The sequence below is a fragment of the Chenopodium quinoa genome, unplaced genomic scaffold (genome assembly GCF_001683475.1).
Source record: "Chenopodium quinoa cultivar QQ74 unplaced genomic scaffold, ASM168347v1, whole genome shotgun sequence".
Classification (NCBI taxonomy): Eukaryota; Viridiplantae; Streptophyta; class Magnoliopsida; order Caryophyllales; family Amaranthaceae; genus Chenopodium; species Chenopodium quinoa.
In genome coordinates, this window is record NW_018744151.1 from 1,699,958 (window position 1) to 1,713,988 (window position 14,031).

A 14,031-nucleotide genomic window follows, 5' to 3' on the forward strand; every position below is an offset into this window, starting at 1 on the left:
TCTGTATTTTTATTGTATATCTCAAGAGAAGTCGTTATATATTTTTGAAAGATTTTAAGGAAAATTTGCAAATTGCAGCCATTTAAATTTCGTATTTTGCAAATTGCAGCCATTTAATTTTTTTTTTGCGAATTGCAGCACAAAAGTTCGTAAAAATTGTAAATTGCAGCCCGATTTATTTTTTCATCGGTTTACATGTTGAAAAATCTTCGGTTAAGGTTTTAGGGGTCATTTTAGTTCTTAGGGGTCCGAATTGAGCTCGGTATTAGCAAAAAGATAACGCAAATATCTCGTTTTGCGTAACAAAAATGTATCGATTTGTGGGAAATTGTAAATATGAGACATTTATGTTATTTTTTTGCTAATTCCGAGCTCAATTCGGGCCCCTAAGAACTAAAATGAGCACTACAACCTTAACCGAAGATTTTTCAACATGTAAACCGATGAAAAAATTGAATCGGGCTGCAATTTACAATTTATACGAAATTTTGGGCTGCAATTAGCAAAAAAAAAATTAAATGACTGCAATTTGCAAAATACGAACTTTAAATAGCTGCAATTTGTAAATTTTTCAGATTTTAATGACTAAAACAAAGCGTAGATATATTATGAATTTGTGATAGCCAATTAGCCACACACTCGGGTATAGGATTAACATTCCAGTCGGATACACGGATTGTTAAGAGAAAGTCTTAAAACCAAGCCGAGCTCACAAGTCACAACTATAGAACAGTCAACTGCACTGATTTGTCAAACTTTGAATTCAATCATTACGTATTTACGTGGGTGCAACTTAAATATGTTTCCTGGTTTGTCGGATCAAAATCTAATCTTTAATTTTCTCTTAATAAACCCCAGGAATGTCGCACAATTCAATCAAACTACCCCAAATTTCACCTACCACAATTTAAAATCCAACCTTAAATCTCCCTCAACTTTCAAAATTTTGCCCTAATTTATCTCAAAATCAATGGATAAATCCGAAGCAGAAATCCCATTTAAAATCTCCGAAAGAATCACACTTAACGGAACCCTAATTCCGTTAACCTTCAACTCCGACGGAATCCTCCGGTGGGTTGACGGCGGCGATGAAAAGTCCTTGTCTTTGGAGAAGGAGGTTCTAGGGGTTTCAATGGAAGATTCTAGAATCATCCTCAAATGTGCTGTTAAGAGCAATGGTTGTGGTGGTGGGATCCTCTGTTGTTCACCCACTGAAGGTTTGGTGAGGAAGAGTTTAGTTCTGGAAGCTTCTTCTCAGGAGTCTCTTCAGCTTTGGTTCCAGAAACTTCGAGAATTTCTCGATTCTCTTGGTAATTAAACAATCAATTTCATGGCTGATTAATTAATTTGATTACATCTTTTGTAATATGATCATACACTCTGTTTTCATTTAATACTAGTAGTTGATCTATGTTCGGTTTTTACGGTTTTCAATGCACATCTTTGATATTGATTGATTTATGTATAAATGTATGAGTAGTTTTGTATTGTAAAGTTGATATCTTTTGCCATGATTGGAAATAAAAATTGAGACGAATTCAACAAGATCATACAAGAACAATACTTTGGACATCTATATTGAACTGATTGAGTATAAATTCAGGTATTTTAGACCCAAGATGTAGATTTTCAGGGATTGGTAGCATAACTAATTTCATTTGTAGTTTATCTAATAAGCTTAAAGCCTTGGTAGATCTTGCAAATATGGTAATTGATGGATATGGTAATTTGCTGTAAACATGGGTGTAGGTCGACCAAAGAGGCTGTTTGTTTTGGTGAACCCGTATGGCGGAAAGAAGTCTGCCTTACAGATATTTGTTGATACTGTGCGGCCCTTGCTTGAGGATGCCGAAATCCAGTTTACATTGCAAGGTTTGTAATTTTGTGCTTTTGCTCAGTTATTCTGCTTTATTTTGTAGCTCATCACTTAGTTAACTTATGTTTTATTGGTATTTGTGTTGATGTTATTGTTAATAGAAACTAAATATCAGCTACATGCTAAGGAACTTGCTTATGGACTAGATCTTACCAAGTATGATGGCGTCGTTTGTGTTAGTGGTGATGGTATCTTGGTTGAGGTATGCTGTTGAGCACTTACTAATGCATTACTGATTTTGAAGAAAACTTCCCTAAGAGATCTCTTTTATATGGTGTGCGTTGTGGTTTTGGGTGATATCTATTTTTTGCATTGTTGATAAATAGATAGATTATTCTTTGAGTTGAAACTAACAGAATTCAAAAAACTTTACATCAGTCATGCGGATAAGACAGAAATAGACTAACGGAACATTGGCCGTTGGATCTTCCTATAAAACCTTTTAAAATGTTATTTTCTATATTGCCAAAGGCTAAGACCCTCATGTTTAATTTTTGGAACATCCCAAAAATAATGACCGCTTTTTAAATAATGTATATTCGAAAATTGTAGTTCATCCATATGACTATATTAGTATGTTTCCCTAATGATATATTTTACTAACAATTATGAATAATTGACTACAAGTTGCTTGAACTCAAAAATAAAAATTTCAATTATATGCTACCTATTATTAAGGATGGAAAGTAATGGACTCGTATGTTTTTGTATTTGTACTTTCATATTGATTTTATTAGATATATTCCCTCGATTTCAAATTGTATACCCTGGCTCACTTTTATTTTGTATTTAAGGAGGGGGGAATTTTTAATAATGGCTCTGTGTGGGAGTGGTGCATGAAATTCATGGTTAGTAGGACATCAGACTTTAATAAACCTATCTTACCTATACTTGGGATATGGCCGTAATGCACTGTACCACATGTGATTCCTAACTCAGGATAGAAAAGTTGGGAATTCACTATGGAAAGGTGGAAATACAATTGTAGCACAAAACAAGCTCAGCCAATTTTAGATGAATTGCTCAGTGTCTCTGATATTAATGCACTTTTTACAGCATTAGATGTTAATTACAGGGGTTCTGAACTTTAGTAGGTAGTAAATGGCTTGCTGCAAAGGCATGATTGGGATACTGCAATAAAGATGCCTATTGGAGTGATTCCTGCAGGTATATTTTCTACCCTCTAATGTTTATTGATGTATCTCCGTGTTTCTGAATATAACATCTTAAAATTTCTCAAAGTTGAATTATATTTTTAGTTGTATGCTTGAAATCCTATCCTAAGGTGTAAATCTTGTTGTCTGGGCTGATTTATGTAGCACATTTTCATTCTATGTTTTGTTTTAAAGTGAAATTTTGGGATACTATCAATCGAATGCTTTAGAAACTCTTGGAAATCTATTTTATTATTCATTGGTCTTGAAAGAAAGGAGTTCAACAGCTGGATAAAGAGATGAAACAATAACCAGGTTGTGTTGTCGTGTTTTGATTTGAAATGATTGTTTTTATTTTTTTTTTCTTGAAAAATACCAAATCTCAAGATTTTTCCACATCATATTTTGGAAATTCTGTCTGAACTAATCATATCATTCTTATGTATGAATGTATGATGTGCATAGAATTCAGTTTGGTTATTCTTATGTTCACTAAATTTATCTTGATGTAAATTGATAATTTTGTTCAAGGCCAAAACTGTAGGCCTGTAGCTATGCTTTTCTCACTCTTCTACTGGATGTAGGTACTGGAAATGGTGTGGCTAAGTCTTTGTTGGATTCAGTTGGCGATCCTTGTTCTGCAGTTGGTGCCACTGTTGCTATCATTCGGGGTTAGTATTATTCTGCTGGCAAGTAATAAAGGCTTTTACTTCATGTTGATTATTTTACCCAATCAATTGGTGTCTTCTGTTACAGGTCACAAAACCTCCCTCGATATTGCTACTATTTCACAAGGGAAGACAAGGTTTTTCAGTGTCTTAATGCTTGCATGGGGTATGAGATGGTCATCCATTCAGATTATACTATGCTATGTTACTCAAACTGTTTTTTTGACTTCAAGTATATGTTTAGATACTTGACACTTTTTGTTGAATGGACACTAGGCACTTTATTATATATATATATATATAGTCTGAGTAACATAATTTTATTTTAGTTTATTACTTTTTTTTTTTTTTTTTTGAGTCTGAGTAACATAGTTATTATGTCTTCTTTGCTGCTTTACGTTTCTCAGTGTGCTTCAATCACTTACCCTCTATCGTTGAATGCTGTATGTGCTAGGTCTTGTGGCAGACATAGACATTGAATCAGAAATATGGAGGTGGATGGGAGGGGCTCGTTTAGATTTATATGTATGTTTCTCTAATTCTCTTCTAGCATTGTTTCCTTCAAATATATATTCGTCTATGTTTTCTTTTTCTTGTGGCTTTGAAATGATATTGCTGATTTCATTATTCCATCTGCTGAGTACATGGACACTGAAGCTGGATATTTTAATTTGTAAAGATGATCTACCATATGTCCTAATGAGCTTGACTCCAGTGGTGAGGTGTTACAAATTAGACTAGAATTCAGTGTGTTGCAGAAATAGTGGATTAGGATATTATAGGCTTTTGAGTTCTTCAAGCTTTGGAAGGAATATAATTGAAAATGCATGTCTCATGATACTCTATATAACCGATGCCACTTAGATGCTCCTGAAATTAGACGTATCTTAGCTTGCCCGTAACTTAAATAGCTGCTGCTGGAGAGTATATTCTAAATTCTGGTACTTGAATTAACAGGTTGCCCCCCCCCCCCCTCCTCCCTTCCCTCCCTCTCCTTTGTTTCTAGTAGAGGCTATACTTGCTCATCTAAGATTTTTTTGTATCTAAGTACGGCTTCGTTGACACTGTTCTTCTCCTTTTTATATCCACAGGCCGTAAAAAGAATATTTCAGTTGAGGAAATATAATGGGCGTATACATTTCATCCCTGCATCTGATTTCGAAGATTATACAGAGAAAATAAGCCATAAAGCTATATCAGTTCAAGATTTGCCGTTTTGCAGTTTGAAGAGAAAACAGACTGATGCTCAAGAAAGTGGCTATTTAGGGCCTAACATTGACCTGGAAAACATGAATTGGCGGACCATTGAAGGACCATTTATATCAGTTTGGATCCAAAATGTACCTTGGGGAAGTGAAGGTTCAATGCCAGCTCCTAATGCCAAGGTTGGTTATTTTGACGTAAAGTAAGCTAATTACATGTTGAACTTTTTTTTTGATGCCATCTGTAGCTCTTTATTTCGTGGCACAGTGGCATTTTGATAGTCTCATTCGAGTCATGTTATAGCATGAAAAGTCAAGGCAACAAGATAGTCTCCATAAAGAGGGTGAAAATTTAGGCTAAAGAAAATCTATATTTCATGTCATCAAATGATTGCTCTTAGAACTTGGTATCAGAACAAGGTATGGCATAATATGGTTTCCTTCGCAAATGTAAAGAAAACACTCATTTCATCTCTGGGGAATTGGTAGGAAAGAGAGGGTAGGAAAAAGAGAGACCCGGGGGGGGGGGTGTGTTAGGTAACGATTAAGTGCTAGAAAGTATTCAAAAGGTTTTCAAGGAGAATGTAATAAGTAGTACATTTCATGTGATCAAGGAGATTGTTTAGTTGCATCTTGCGTTCCCATTCTTTATTAAATGCGATTATTTCTCTCTACTATATGACAATTTACACCTGTTATTACTTCGGTAACATGCAGTTTTCAGATGGTTATTTAGATGTAATCCTTATGAAAGATTGCCCGAAATTGGGTTTGCTGTCAGTATTGACTAGTTTAAGCAATGGAAAGCATGTGAAATCGCCACACGTCCTGTACTTTAAGGTGAGTTCTTTTGTGTTGTAATTATTAAAAAAAAATGCAATGGCTTATAACTTGTGCTGTAACTGCAATGGCTGTTGCATCTACTATTGAGGTCACGAGGGAGTGGGGTGCCAAAAGAAAAAAAGACATGAGTAGAAGTTCTCGTAGGAAATCTGAATTTCAACATTTTCTCCGTGTTTTTAATTTTTAGAGCAGATTCAAAGATGAAATTCAGCCATAATAGGAAATTTATTTTTGAAAAATGGAACCCTTTATAATGCCTATGTTAAAGAAAGAAAAAAAAAAAAACTAAACTTTTCAGCTTGTTTTGGTATCAGGTGAAATCCTTTATATTGGAGCCCGGCTCTCGTACCAAAGACTCAACAAAAGGAGGAATCATAGACTGTGATGGCGAGGTGCTGGCCAGAGGTAATGGTACATACAAGTGTGACGAAAAAACCTTGATGTCCTACGATAATCTTCAAATCACCATTGATCAGGGTCTAGCTACTCTATTTTGCCCTCCCCTTTGAGTATAAATTGTTTACATTTTGATTCATTCTAATTTAACAACCACATTATGTATTTTTTACCTATCGTCAATAGGATTTCATGTATTTTTCACCTATCGTCAATAGGATTTCACATTTGATCAACGATTGTGTGTAATTAATTGCTTGGAAAGGAAATTTAATACATAGTATTTTTATGTTTGGACTGCCATTTCTCTGGCCCTTTTCTATTATTGGCAAATTATTTCAATCATATATATTCATTGCAAAACTATTGGAATTTAATACGTAGTACTACCTCCGTTACATGTTAATATGTTATGTGCAACGATTAGACATTTTCCCTCTTTGCTTTATGTCAAATCGTTGCACATAACCTATAATGTTCGTGAGAAAGTTGAAAAGCATAAAGGATTGTTCACATGGTTTAGTACATGTCTATCTTCATTCAAAAACCAGAGGTTTAACGTTTAGTGTTGTTTAGATTAAAGCATATCAGGTTTATGAGATGTTGGGAATTCGAAAATTTTAAAACCTAAATAATACGTAGTGAAACATTATCATGCTTTCTAATGATAATTGCACAAGAATAATTAGATTGTTAACAAGTACTCTTTAAGAATAATCACTAAAGTAACATTATTACTCCGTAACAAATTGTACTTTTGTTAAAAAGAAAGGAAAATACCAGTGCAAAAAAATCCATGACATCAAGACAACAAAATTACACAACTTCACCCCATGGAAGTTGTCAGAACGACATATTCAGTGCACCATTGGCATTCCTAAATTGTTGAATGATTCAAAGTAAAGAAAATAAACAAAAATGTGCTTCTTACAGTAAGAACAAAAAAGACTATAGGAGCAGAAGATAACAACGAAGAGAGAACACCAAGCATCGCAACAAGAAGAATGTTAGGATGCACCGAATACATATCCAAGTGATGGTTTGTCTGAATGGTCTACTACATCGCATAATTGAAGTCTGCAACATGTCAAGGCTCGTTTGTAACAGAAAGCCTGCTTTCAGCAAATATAATCTCATGAAAAGATTTCTTATACTACATAAACAAGGGTCAATATGTATCTAGTTTTTCATGTTTCAACTATATATAGGATGTACTGGTAACAGAAGAATGCTCCCTCTGCAAAAATTTGTACTCGATGTAAATTATTCAAGAGTAACGATGATGAACAATGAGTTCATTCAAAAACTGAAATGCACAATTTCACTAACCAACACACAGCACGGGGAAGGAACATCCAGGAAATCATTTCAACAGAACAACGGACAAGGTACATGACAACGATCGTTCCCAGGCAGAACATAAACAAACCATTCAAGAATTGAGGATATAAAAGGCTTCAATATAAGAATAGGAAAGGGGTTCACAGTTTGTATCAAAAGAGCATACTACACTGATAATACTAGAAATTACCAAAAATTTCTGTTAATAAACATTTAAAACTATAGAGACAACACAAATGTATTCAGCATTTTTGCAACAGTTGCAAAGATTAGTATGGTTAGACAGCTCTAACTCTCAGAAAGACAAGAACAAGGAGCAAAGTGTATTATTCAACATATGAATTCTGTTGACAGGTACAAAAAATTTCCTCCTACAAACCAACTCCAGCATCATAAAATCCATCAACATTCGAAGAAGATTATAATATCATCATTCACATTCCAACAAAAGCAGCCATAGCAAGAATCAGTGTCACCTACTTAATACAACGAGCCAAAAGAAAAAGAGTTTGAAAACAGTATTTATATAAATTATATTTACAAGCTCACCCAAGTGAATCAAGTTCCAGCAGAAGGCAAAGCAGCCATGAAAGAGTTGTACGAAGACTCAAGATCAAAGTGAAGCTGCCTTGCTTGTTGCTCAGTCAGTTCATCAGCAGCACCCATCTTAGACAACCGTCCAAGCCACTCTTTCATTTTGGTCTTTCCCTCAAAATCAGGCGGCAATAAACTAAGCTTGTTCAACGCCGTTGAGAGGTCTGATAACAGGGGATAAACCTGATCAACCGCCACCATATTCAATTTCAACGAGTCCATCGCCGTGATAAAGTTCTGAACGCATTCGGCCACAGTGGCAGCTGAAGTGGTGTTAGAAGCAGCAGCAGCAGCCCTATGCTCTACTGTAGCAGGCACCCCAGAAGTCACCAGCCTATTCAACGCAGCCCGGCAATCCATTTTATACTTATCAACAAAGCTCTCAATGCTAGGGACAGTGTCTTTCAACGACGACGAAAGGGTTTTGAAATGGGCAATCAATTTAACACATTCAGCTTCATAGTCTGAAGGGGAAATTACATCCCTAATGTAAGCCTTTTCTAGCTTCTCAGTGGCCTTAATAATGGCGTAAAGCTCAGCAAAATTCTCATACATTTCTCTTTCACGCTTATCATTCCACAGTTTCACTTCCATCTTGGGTAATACTATATGGGTTTTTTAAGAAATCTTGAAATTTTTTGGGGATTTTTTTGGTTTGATATAATTTAGGGTTAGGGTTTCAGAAATTTAAATTTATGGGGTAAAATTTGGAGAAGAAAAGGGACACGCGCAGGATTACTTGTCACAACTGAAGAACAACAACAATCAAAACACAAAGATGCAAACACACAATCGTCAGAATTACATTTTAATCAAATCAACCCATAATAAACAAAATCACAGATCATAATCAACTTAACACCCACAGATTTTTCCAAGATCAACAAACAAAAGAAAACAAACCCAACAAAAATCAAGACTAAAGATCACATCTTTATCCAAAAAATCAAGTGGGGTTCTAACAATTTTAGGTGAAAATTGAAAAAAAATGAAGAAAACCCCATTACAATTACCAAAAATTAGGTAATAAAAGCACAAAATTAGCACCCAATCCATATCATAACGTAAGCAAAGACACACCAAAATTAAAAGGGGAAAAATTGAGAGAATAGGGGAAGAGAGAGAGAGATAGAAAGAGAAAGAAAGACTTACAGGAAAGAGAGAGAAGGCGGATAATTGGAAGTGGGGGTGGAGGTGCAGCAGGTGAAAGCAGGAGAGATGGGTAGGATTGAGGGGCAGAGAGGTTGCGTGTGGGGCATCAACTTAAGAAACTAGTCTTGTTTTGCTTACGCCATTCCTTGTCACACCCACCACTCTTGGGTTGTGTTCTCTAGTCTAGCCTCTACCCTAGCCTATTCCATATTTCTATACATTGCAACTTCTTGTCTTCATCACTTTTCACAAATTTCTTAGAGTATAATAATATAATTATCGGCCAATAGTATATGGGTGCACCGTACACTAAAATAATTCAAAGTTAGTTTTTGCTTTTTATTTGATGATTAAATGAAAAACAATCATTGAACATATTATTTATGGGTGTATGGTGCATCCGTATATGTAACAGTCTCTCAATAGTAAAGCGTGTCTTTACTTACTATCGGCTTATAGAATTGTGTTTAGATAACACTCATTCTCATACTAATAAAGAAGTTTATAAGATTGAATTCAATGACATAAGACTGTTATTATAGTCATTGAAGACGTGTTTTTATAGACTGAGAAATCCCTCAATTCCCCTCTAGTTCCAATTAATTTAATCTAAAATTTGTGTCTTTTTTGTGCAGTTGTACACTTGTACCTTTCAATTTGTAGATAATCTGACCATCCAATTTGTATGACTTAAAATTTACAAGAGGGGTAATTGACCCAATAACTAGAGAACAATTTGCAGATAATCAGATGAACATAAGCCAGGACTTATTATTAGGCCCATTAGCCAAAACCCAAGCCCATCTGACCTGACCCAGCCGGATTTGTCCATAGGCCCATTAAGAATATGGACCTCCCCATTTTCTGAACATGATAAACACTTTTATGAGTTTATTTACCCCTAAGGCCCTAATCAAAAGATACCCTTATGAATTGGGCTCAAAAAATTTGCATATTTTACCTTCTCTCTCCCTTTAGCTTCTATAAATACTTACAAATTTATAAAAATAAAAAAACAGTCCATTTTGTGTGTGGCTGGTCACACCACGTGACCACTTATAAAAAATTAAAACAACCCTTATAACATTGACCGAATAACTCCTATAATACTGATCACGTAACTCTTTTGACACCGATTGAGTAAACCTTTACCACTGACTAACATACGTAGGGCCTGTTCTCTTCAGTTTATTTTCATTTCAGTTCGTCAATTCAGTTCAGTTTCTAATTTCCTTCTCTCATAAAATATTATGTTTAGTTCAGTTCAGTTCAGCTCCATTCAGTTCAGTTCAATTCAGCTCAATTCAATAAATCAGAAACAGGCCCGTAGTATAAGATCTTATTAATGTGTATTCTATATTCAAATATAGAGAGTTGCTACAATGAGTTCAACCAATATGCAAGTTCCGTTAATTGATAATAAATCTTGCCTAGTTTGAAGTTTTTGAACAGGTTATTTCCAATCAATAAGTTGTTATTTCATCTAACATTTCAATAAATAATGTCTTAGTTGTCAAACAAACCTATTTTAGGTTGATTTCAAATGTAAGACAAAAGTTTTACACCGTGCGATTGAGAATCCAATCTTGCAAAATGTCGAAAAGCTTGCAAAGTACATGTACACAGTAGCTTCACACCTTCACTTGGGCCAAGTGGACCTAAATCGATCGTGTTGATAGTCTTGTTACCTCCAAATCACTATTAACACAATCCATTTAAAGAAATACAACACATCATGGTGTTTTGAATATTAAGATATAAATTACATTTGGCCCTAAATTGAAATTTTTGTGTATGAAAACTAAAAGTAAAAGAAAATGTAAATTCATCCATACGTTTTTAGAGAAGTACTGGAAAATAATACGTAAGTAATAAAGATTATGATAAGATTATGACCGGTGAACTCTTCTTGTAAGTGACAAATGTTCACAAATAAGCAAAATATATATGAACATAGAAATTTCCAAGAAACATCATAATACATTGAATAAAATTAGTATTAGTCACACCTCCTTCTAGATAAAACATTGCCTTGGATGTTCGGCAAGCATATAGAACCATTGAAAAATTGAAATATGTATCCCAACTCCACAACACAACAAATTAGCTAGAAATTGAGGTAGAAGTTAGTTAAAAAGTTAGTTATTTCCGTTATATCTCTTGTACCTTTCATATCAACTTCAAAAGAATTAAAGAGTCTTACCCTAAAGTGAACAAAGAGGAGGAGATGGTTCCATGTAGCCAGCTTTTGATTGAAGTTTTAAGGGACACTAAGATATTGTCCCACAACTTTTGGGCCCTCCACATTTAATAATACTAGCATACATCTTAAGTCTTAAGTTACTTTTAATGGTGAAACTAGAATGTACTCTCTCAATTTTAATTAATCTATCACTTTTTTTTTTTTTTTTTTTAATCCCAATCTTTTATATTCTCTTATTTTAGTCAATTTAGGATAATGAGATTAATGACATGACCTTTTTGTAAGCAATTATCAAATAGTTGTAAACTTGTAATAGTAGCTTATTGATTGACCTATTGATTTACTTTTTTTTATCTTTCGGTTCTTTCTTCCTAGCTTTTAAAATTTACACACACGTACTAGTATATGTCAAGAAGAAAGGTTATTATTAGTGTGATAACTGGAGTACTTGTATATTTTTCCATAGTAAGTTTGTGGATGTGAATCTAACTTCTGAGGGTTTCTTATTAAGAAATTTTAAATGTGCCTCTTATTTTATTAAAGGTGAACCATAATTAATCATGTGAATTATTAGCAATTTCCATAGTAGTTAAAATATAAAAGTTATAGGCCGTGTTTGGGGAAAAGCTAAAAGATGAAGCTGATAGTGTTAGCTGACTTTAACTAGTTGATTGTGTTAACTGATTTGACTAACTTATTTTATTAGCTTATTGTAGAAAAGAGTTTGGTAAATGGCTGATTGTTTAAAGCTGATTGATTATGTGAAATGACCAATAAACTGATTGTGGGGTAGTTAGTACATATAAGATTTTTTTATTCAATAAGGGTATAAGTGTCATTTCACCATAAGAATTGAATAAGTTAAGAGCTTATTTAGTGGAATGAACTATTTAAATAAGTTTTGCACCAAACACCTTGAATTACCTTATTTAATAGTTAATAAGCTAATACTGATCAAATAAGCTAATGTTGCCCAGATAAGCTAGTTACCAAACACAGCCTGACAGCCATAGTGATATTGAATAGATAGCAAATTCGATAGCAACAAACCAGTTTCTGAATAATAAAAAATTTAAAATAACATTAGTTTTCATCTAAGTTGCTGTGGTGTAGTGGTTATCACGTTAGTCTTACACACTAAAGGTCCCCAGTTCGATCCTAGGCAGCAACAATAATGCTATGTTTTTGCATGTTATCCATTTTCCAATACTGTTGAGAAATGTTTTTCAATAGATATCATATTGAAACATTAAACTAGAAAAGAGGGTTTTTTTTTTTTTTTTCATCTGATTAATGAGCAGCTTTGAATCTTTAAGGACGTTGATCGAAATCGTTTAAATAATATCACCTTGGCTCCTAAAGAGAAAATTATATATACATAATAAAACATTTGCATACAATGTAATTTTCGGCTATTTCACCAAATGCCATTGAGTACTTTAAAAATTCACCAAATGCCATGGGACTTTTCAGAATTCACCAAATGCCACCGAATTTTTAAAAAATTCACCGAGTGCCATTAATGACTAACGGTAGTTAACTCCGTTAGTCATTAAGGTAGTTAACTCCGTTAGTCATTAAGGTAGTTAACTCCGTTAGTCATTAAGGCTAATTATGCCATGTGGCATATTATAATGAGTTCATTTTATTATTATTTTATTTATAAAAAAAAATTATAATAAAAAAAAAAAAAAAATTTGAACCCCAGCCACTCTTCCCACCGCACCACGCACCGCCCTACGCCAGCCCAACCCCTTGCCTCCATCCCCACCGGCGACCAATACCGTCGGCGGCCACTCTTCCCCCTGACCCTATGCCCCCTACCATCTTCATCCACTCCCCCCCTAAACAACCATCCTCGACACCCTAATAAAACCCCAAACGAAATCTCCAAAATCGAAAACCAAAATTTGGTTATCGATTTTAAGCGAGGTGGTTCAGGGGGTGGAGATGGGAGGGAAAGGGGTGGTTTGGGTTCGTCGGAGCAGGGAGAGATGGAGTGGAGGGGGTTATGAATTTAGGGAAATCGATATTGGGGTTTAAGGTGTCAAAACCCAAGATTTCGATATTTGGGGATTTTAATTTAGGTTTCCGACGTGGTGGTTGAAAGGGTGGAGCTCGAAGGGGATGAACTGATTTGGGTTCTCAAGCGTGGGGAGGGGGGTTTGGTCGTCGGCCGTGGTAAGGGGAGGGATTTTCAAGGGAGAAAGGGAGTTTGCAAATCGCGCGAAGGGTCGCTGGGTGCGTTGTCGGCGCGGACTGGCTACGCTGGGTCGCCGGCGGCGCGATTGCTCAAGGCTAGGTCGCCGGCTCGCCGCCGCGGTGGGGACTGGTTGGAGGCGGGGATATGGTGGTGGCAGTGATAGACGGTGGTCGGGTTGGGTCATGGTGGGTGGTTTTTTTTTATTTTTTTTTATTTTTTTTATTAAGTAATTAATTTACTAATTTAATAAGCAACCAATCATAAGCCACCACATGACATAATTAGCCTTAATGACTAACGAAATTAACTGATGTTAGTCATTAATGGCACTCGGTGAATTTTTAAAAAACTCGGTGGCATTTGGTGAATTCTGAAAAGTCCGATGGCATTTGGAGAATT

At 35.0% G+C, this 14,031-nt stretch overlaps 2 protein-coding genes and 1 non-coding gene across 7 annotated transcripts; 2 read left to right on the forward strand and 1 right to left on the reverse strand.

The window, feature by feature from the left end:
- Positions 1 to 792: 792 nt before the first annotated feature.
- Positions 793 to 6,442, forward strand: LOC110693533 (sphingosine kinase 1-like). 3 transcript variants are annotated; one of them, XM_021870655.1, is made up of 10 exons: positions 793 to 1,310; positions 1,750 to 1,872; positions 1,978 to 2,078; positions 2,971 to 3,043; positions 3,615 to 3,701; positions 3,787 to 3,864; positions 4,153 to 4,223; positions 4,790 to 5,083; positions 5,618 to 5,740; positions 6,058 to 6,442. In XM_021870655.1, exons 1-10 carry the CDS (start codon positions 971 to 973, stop codon positions 6,250 to 6,252), a joined length of 1,485 nt encoding a protein of 494 aa, XP_021726347.1. In that variant the 5' UTR covers positions 793 to 970; the 3' UTR covers positions 6,253 to 6,442. The 3 variants fall into 3 exon arrangements, with proteins under 3 accessions (XP_021726347.1, XP_021726348.1, XP_021726349.1); XM_021870656.1 differs by lacking the exons at positions 793 to 1,310; positions 1,750 to 1,872 and having other exon boundaries at positions 2,952 to 3,043; XM_021870657.1 differs by lacking the exons at positions 793 to 1,310; positions 1,750 to 1,872 and having other exon boundaries at positions 1,991 to 2,078; positions 2,968 to 3,043.
- Positions 6,443 to 6,955: 513 nt separating this feature from the next.
- LOC110693535 (vacuolar protein sorting-associated protein 28 homolog 1) lies at positions 6,956 to 9,403 on the reverse strand. Of its 3 annotated transcripts, none has more exons than XM_021870659.1 (3): positions 9,227 to 9,403; positions 8,030 to 8,822; positions 6,956 to 7,251 (listed from the first exon to the last, which is right to left on the reverse strand). In XM_021870659.1, the coding sequence occupies exon 2, from the start codon at positions 8,666 to 8,668 to the stop codon at positions 8,039 to 8,041; it is 630 nt and encodes a 209-aa protein (XP_021726351.1). In that variant the 5' UTR covers positions 8,669 to 8,822; positions 9,227 to 9,403; the 3' UTR covers positions 6,956 to 7,251; positions 8,030 to 8,038. The 3 variants fall into 3 exon arrangements, with proteins under 3 accessions (XP_021726351.1, XP_021726353.1, XP_021726350.1); XM_021870661.1 differs by lacking the exon at positions 6,956 to 7,251 and adding an exon at positions 7,295 to 7,376; XM_021870658.1 differs by lacking the exon at positions 6,956 to 7,251 and having other exon boundaries at positions 7,783 to 8,822; positions 9,227 to 9,400.
- A 3,124-nt stretch (positions 9,404 to 12,527) lies between these two features.
- TRNAV-UAC lies at positions 12,528 to 12,600 on the forward strand. Its single transcript has one exon. It is a non-coding gene; the product is annotated as a tRNA-Val (tRNA).
- Positions 12,601 to 14,031: the final 1,431 nt, after the last annotated feature.

Coding starts and splice junctions, on each gene's coding strand:
- LOC110693535 (XM_021870659.1), bottom strand. CDS start 8,668: ATGGAAGTGAAACTGTGGAATGATAAGCGTGAAAGAGAAATGTATGAG.
- LOC110693533 (XM_021870655.1), top strand. CDS start 971: ATGGATAAATCCGAAGCAGAAATCCCATTTAAAATCTCCGAAAGAATC. Junction 4,224..4,789: donor GGGCTCGTTTAGATTTATAT/GTATGTTTCTCT, acceptor TTATATCCACAG/GCCGTAAAAAGAATATTTCA. Junction 5,084..5,617: donor TGCCAGCTCCTAATGCCAAG/GTTGGTTATTTT, acceptor GGTAACATGCAG/TTTTCAGATGGTTATTTAGA.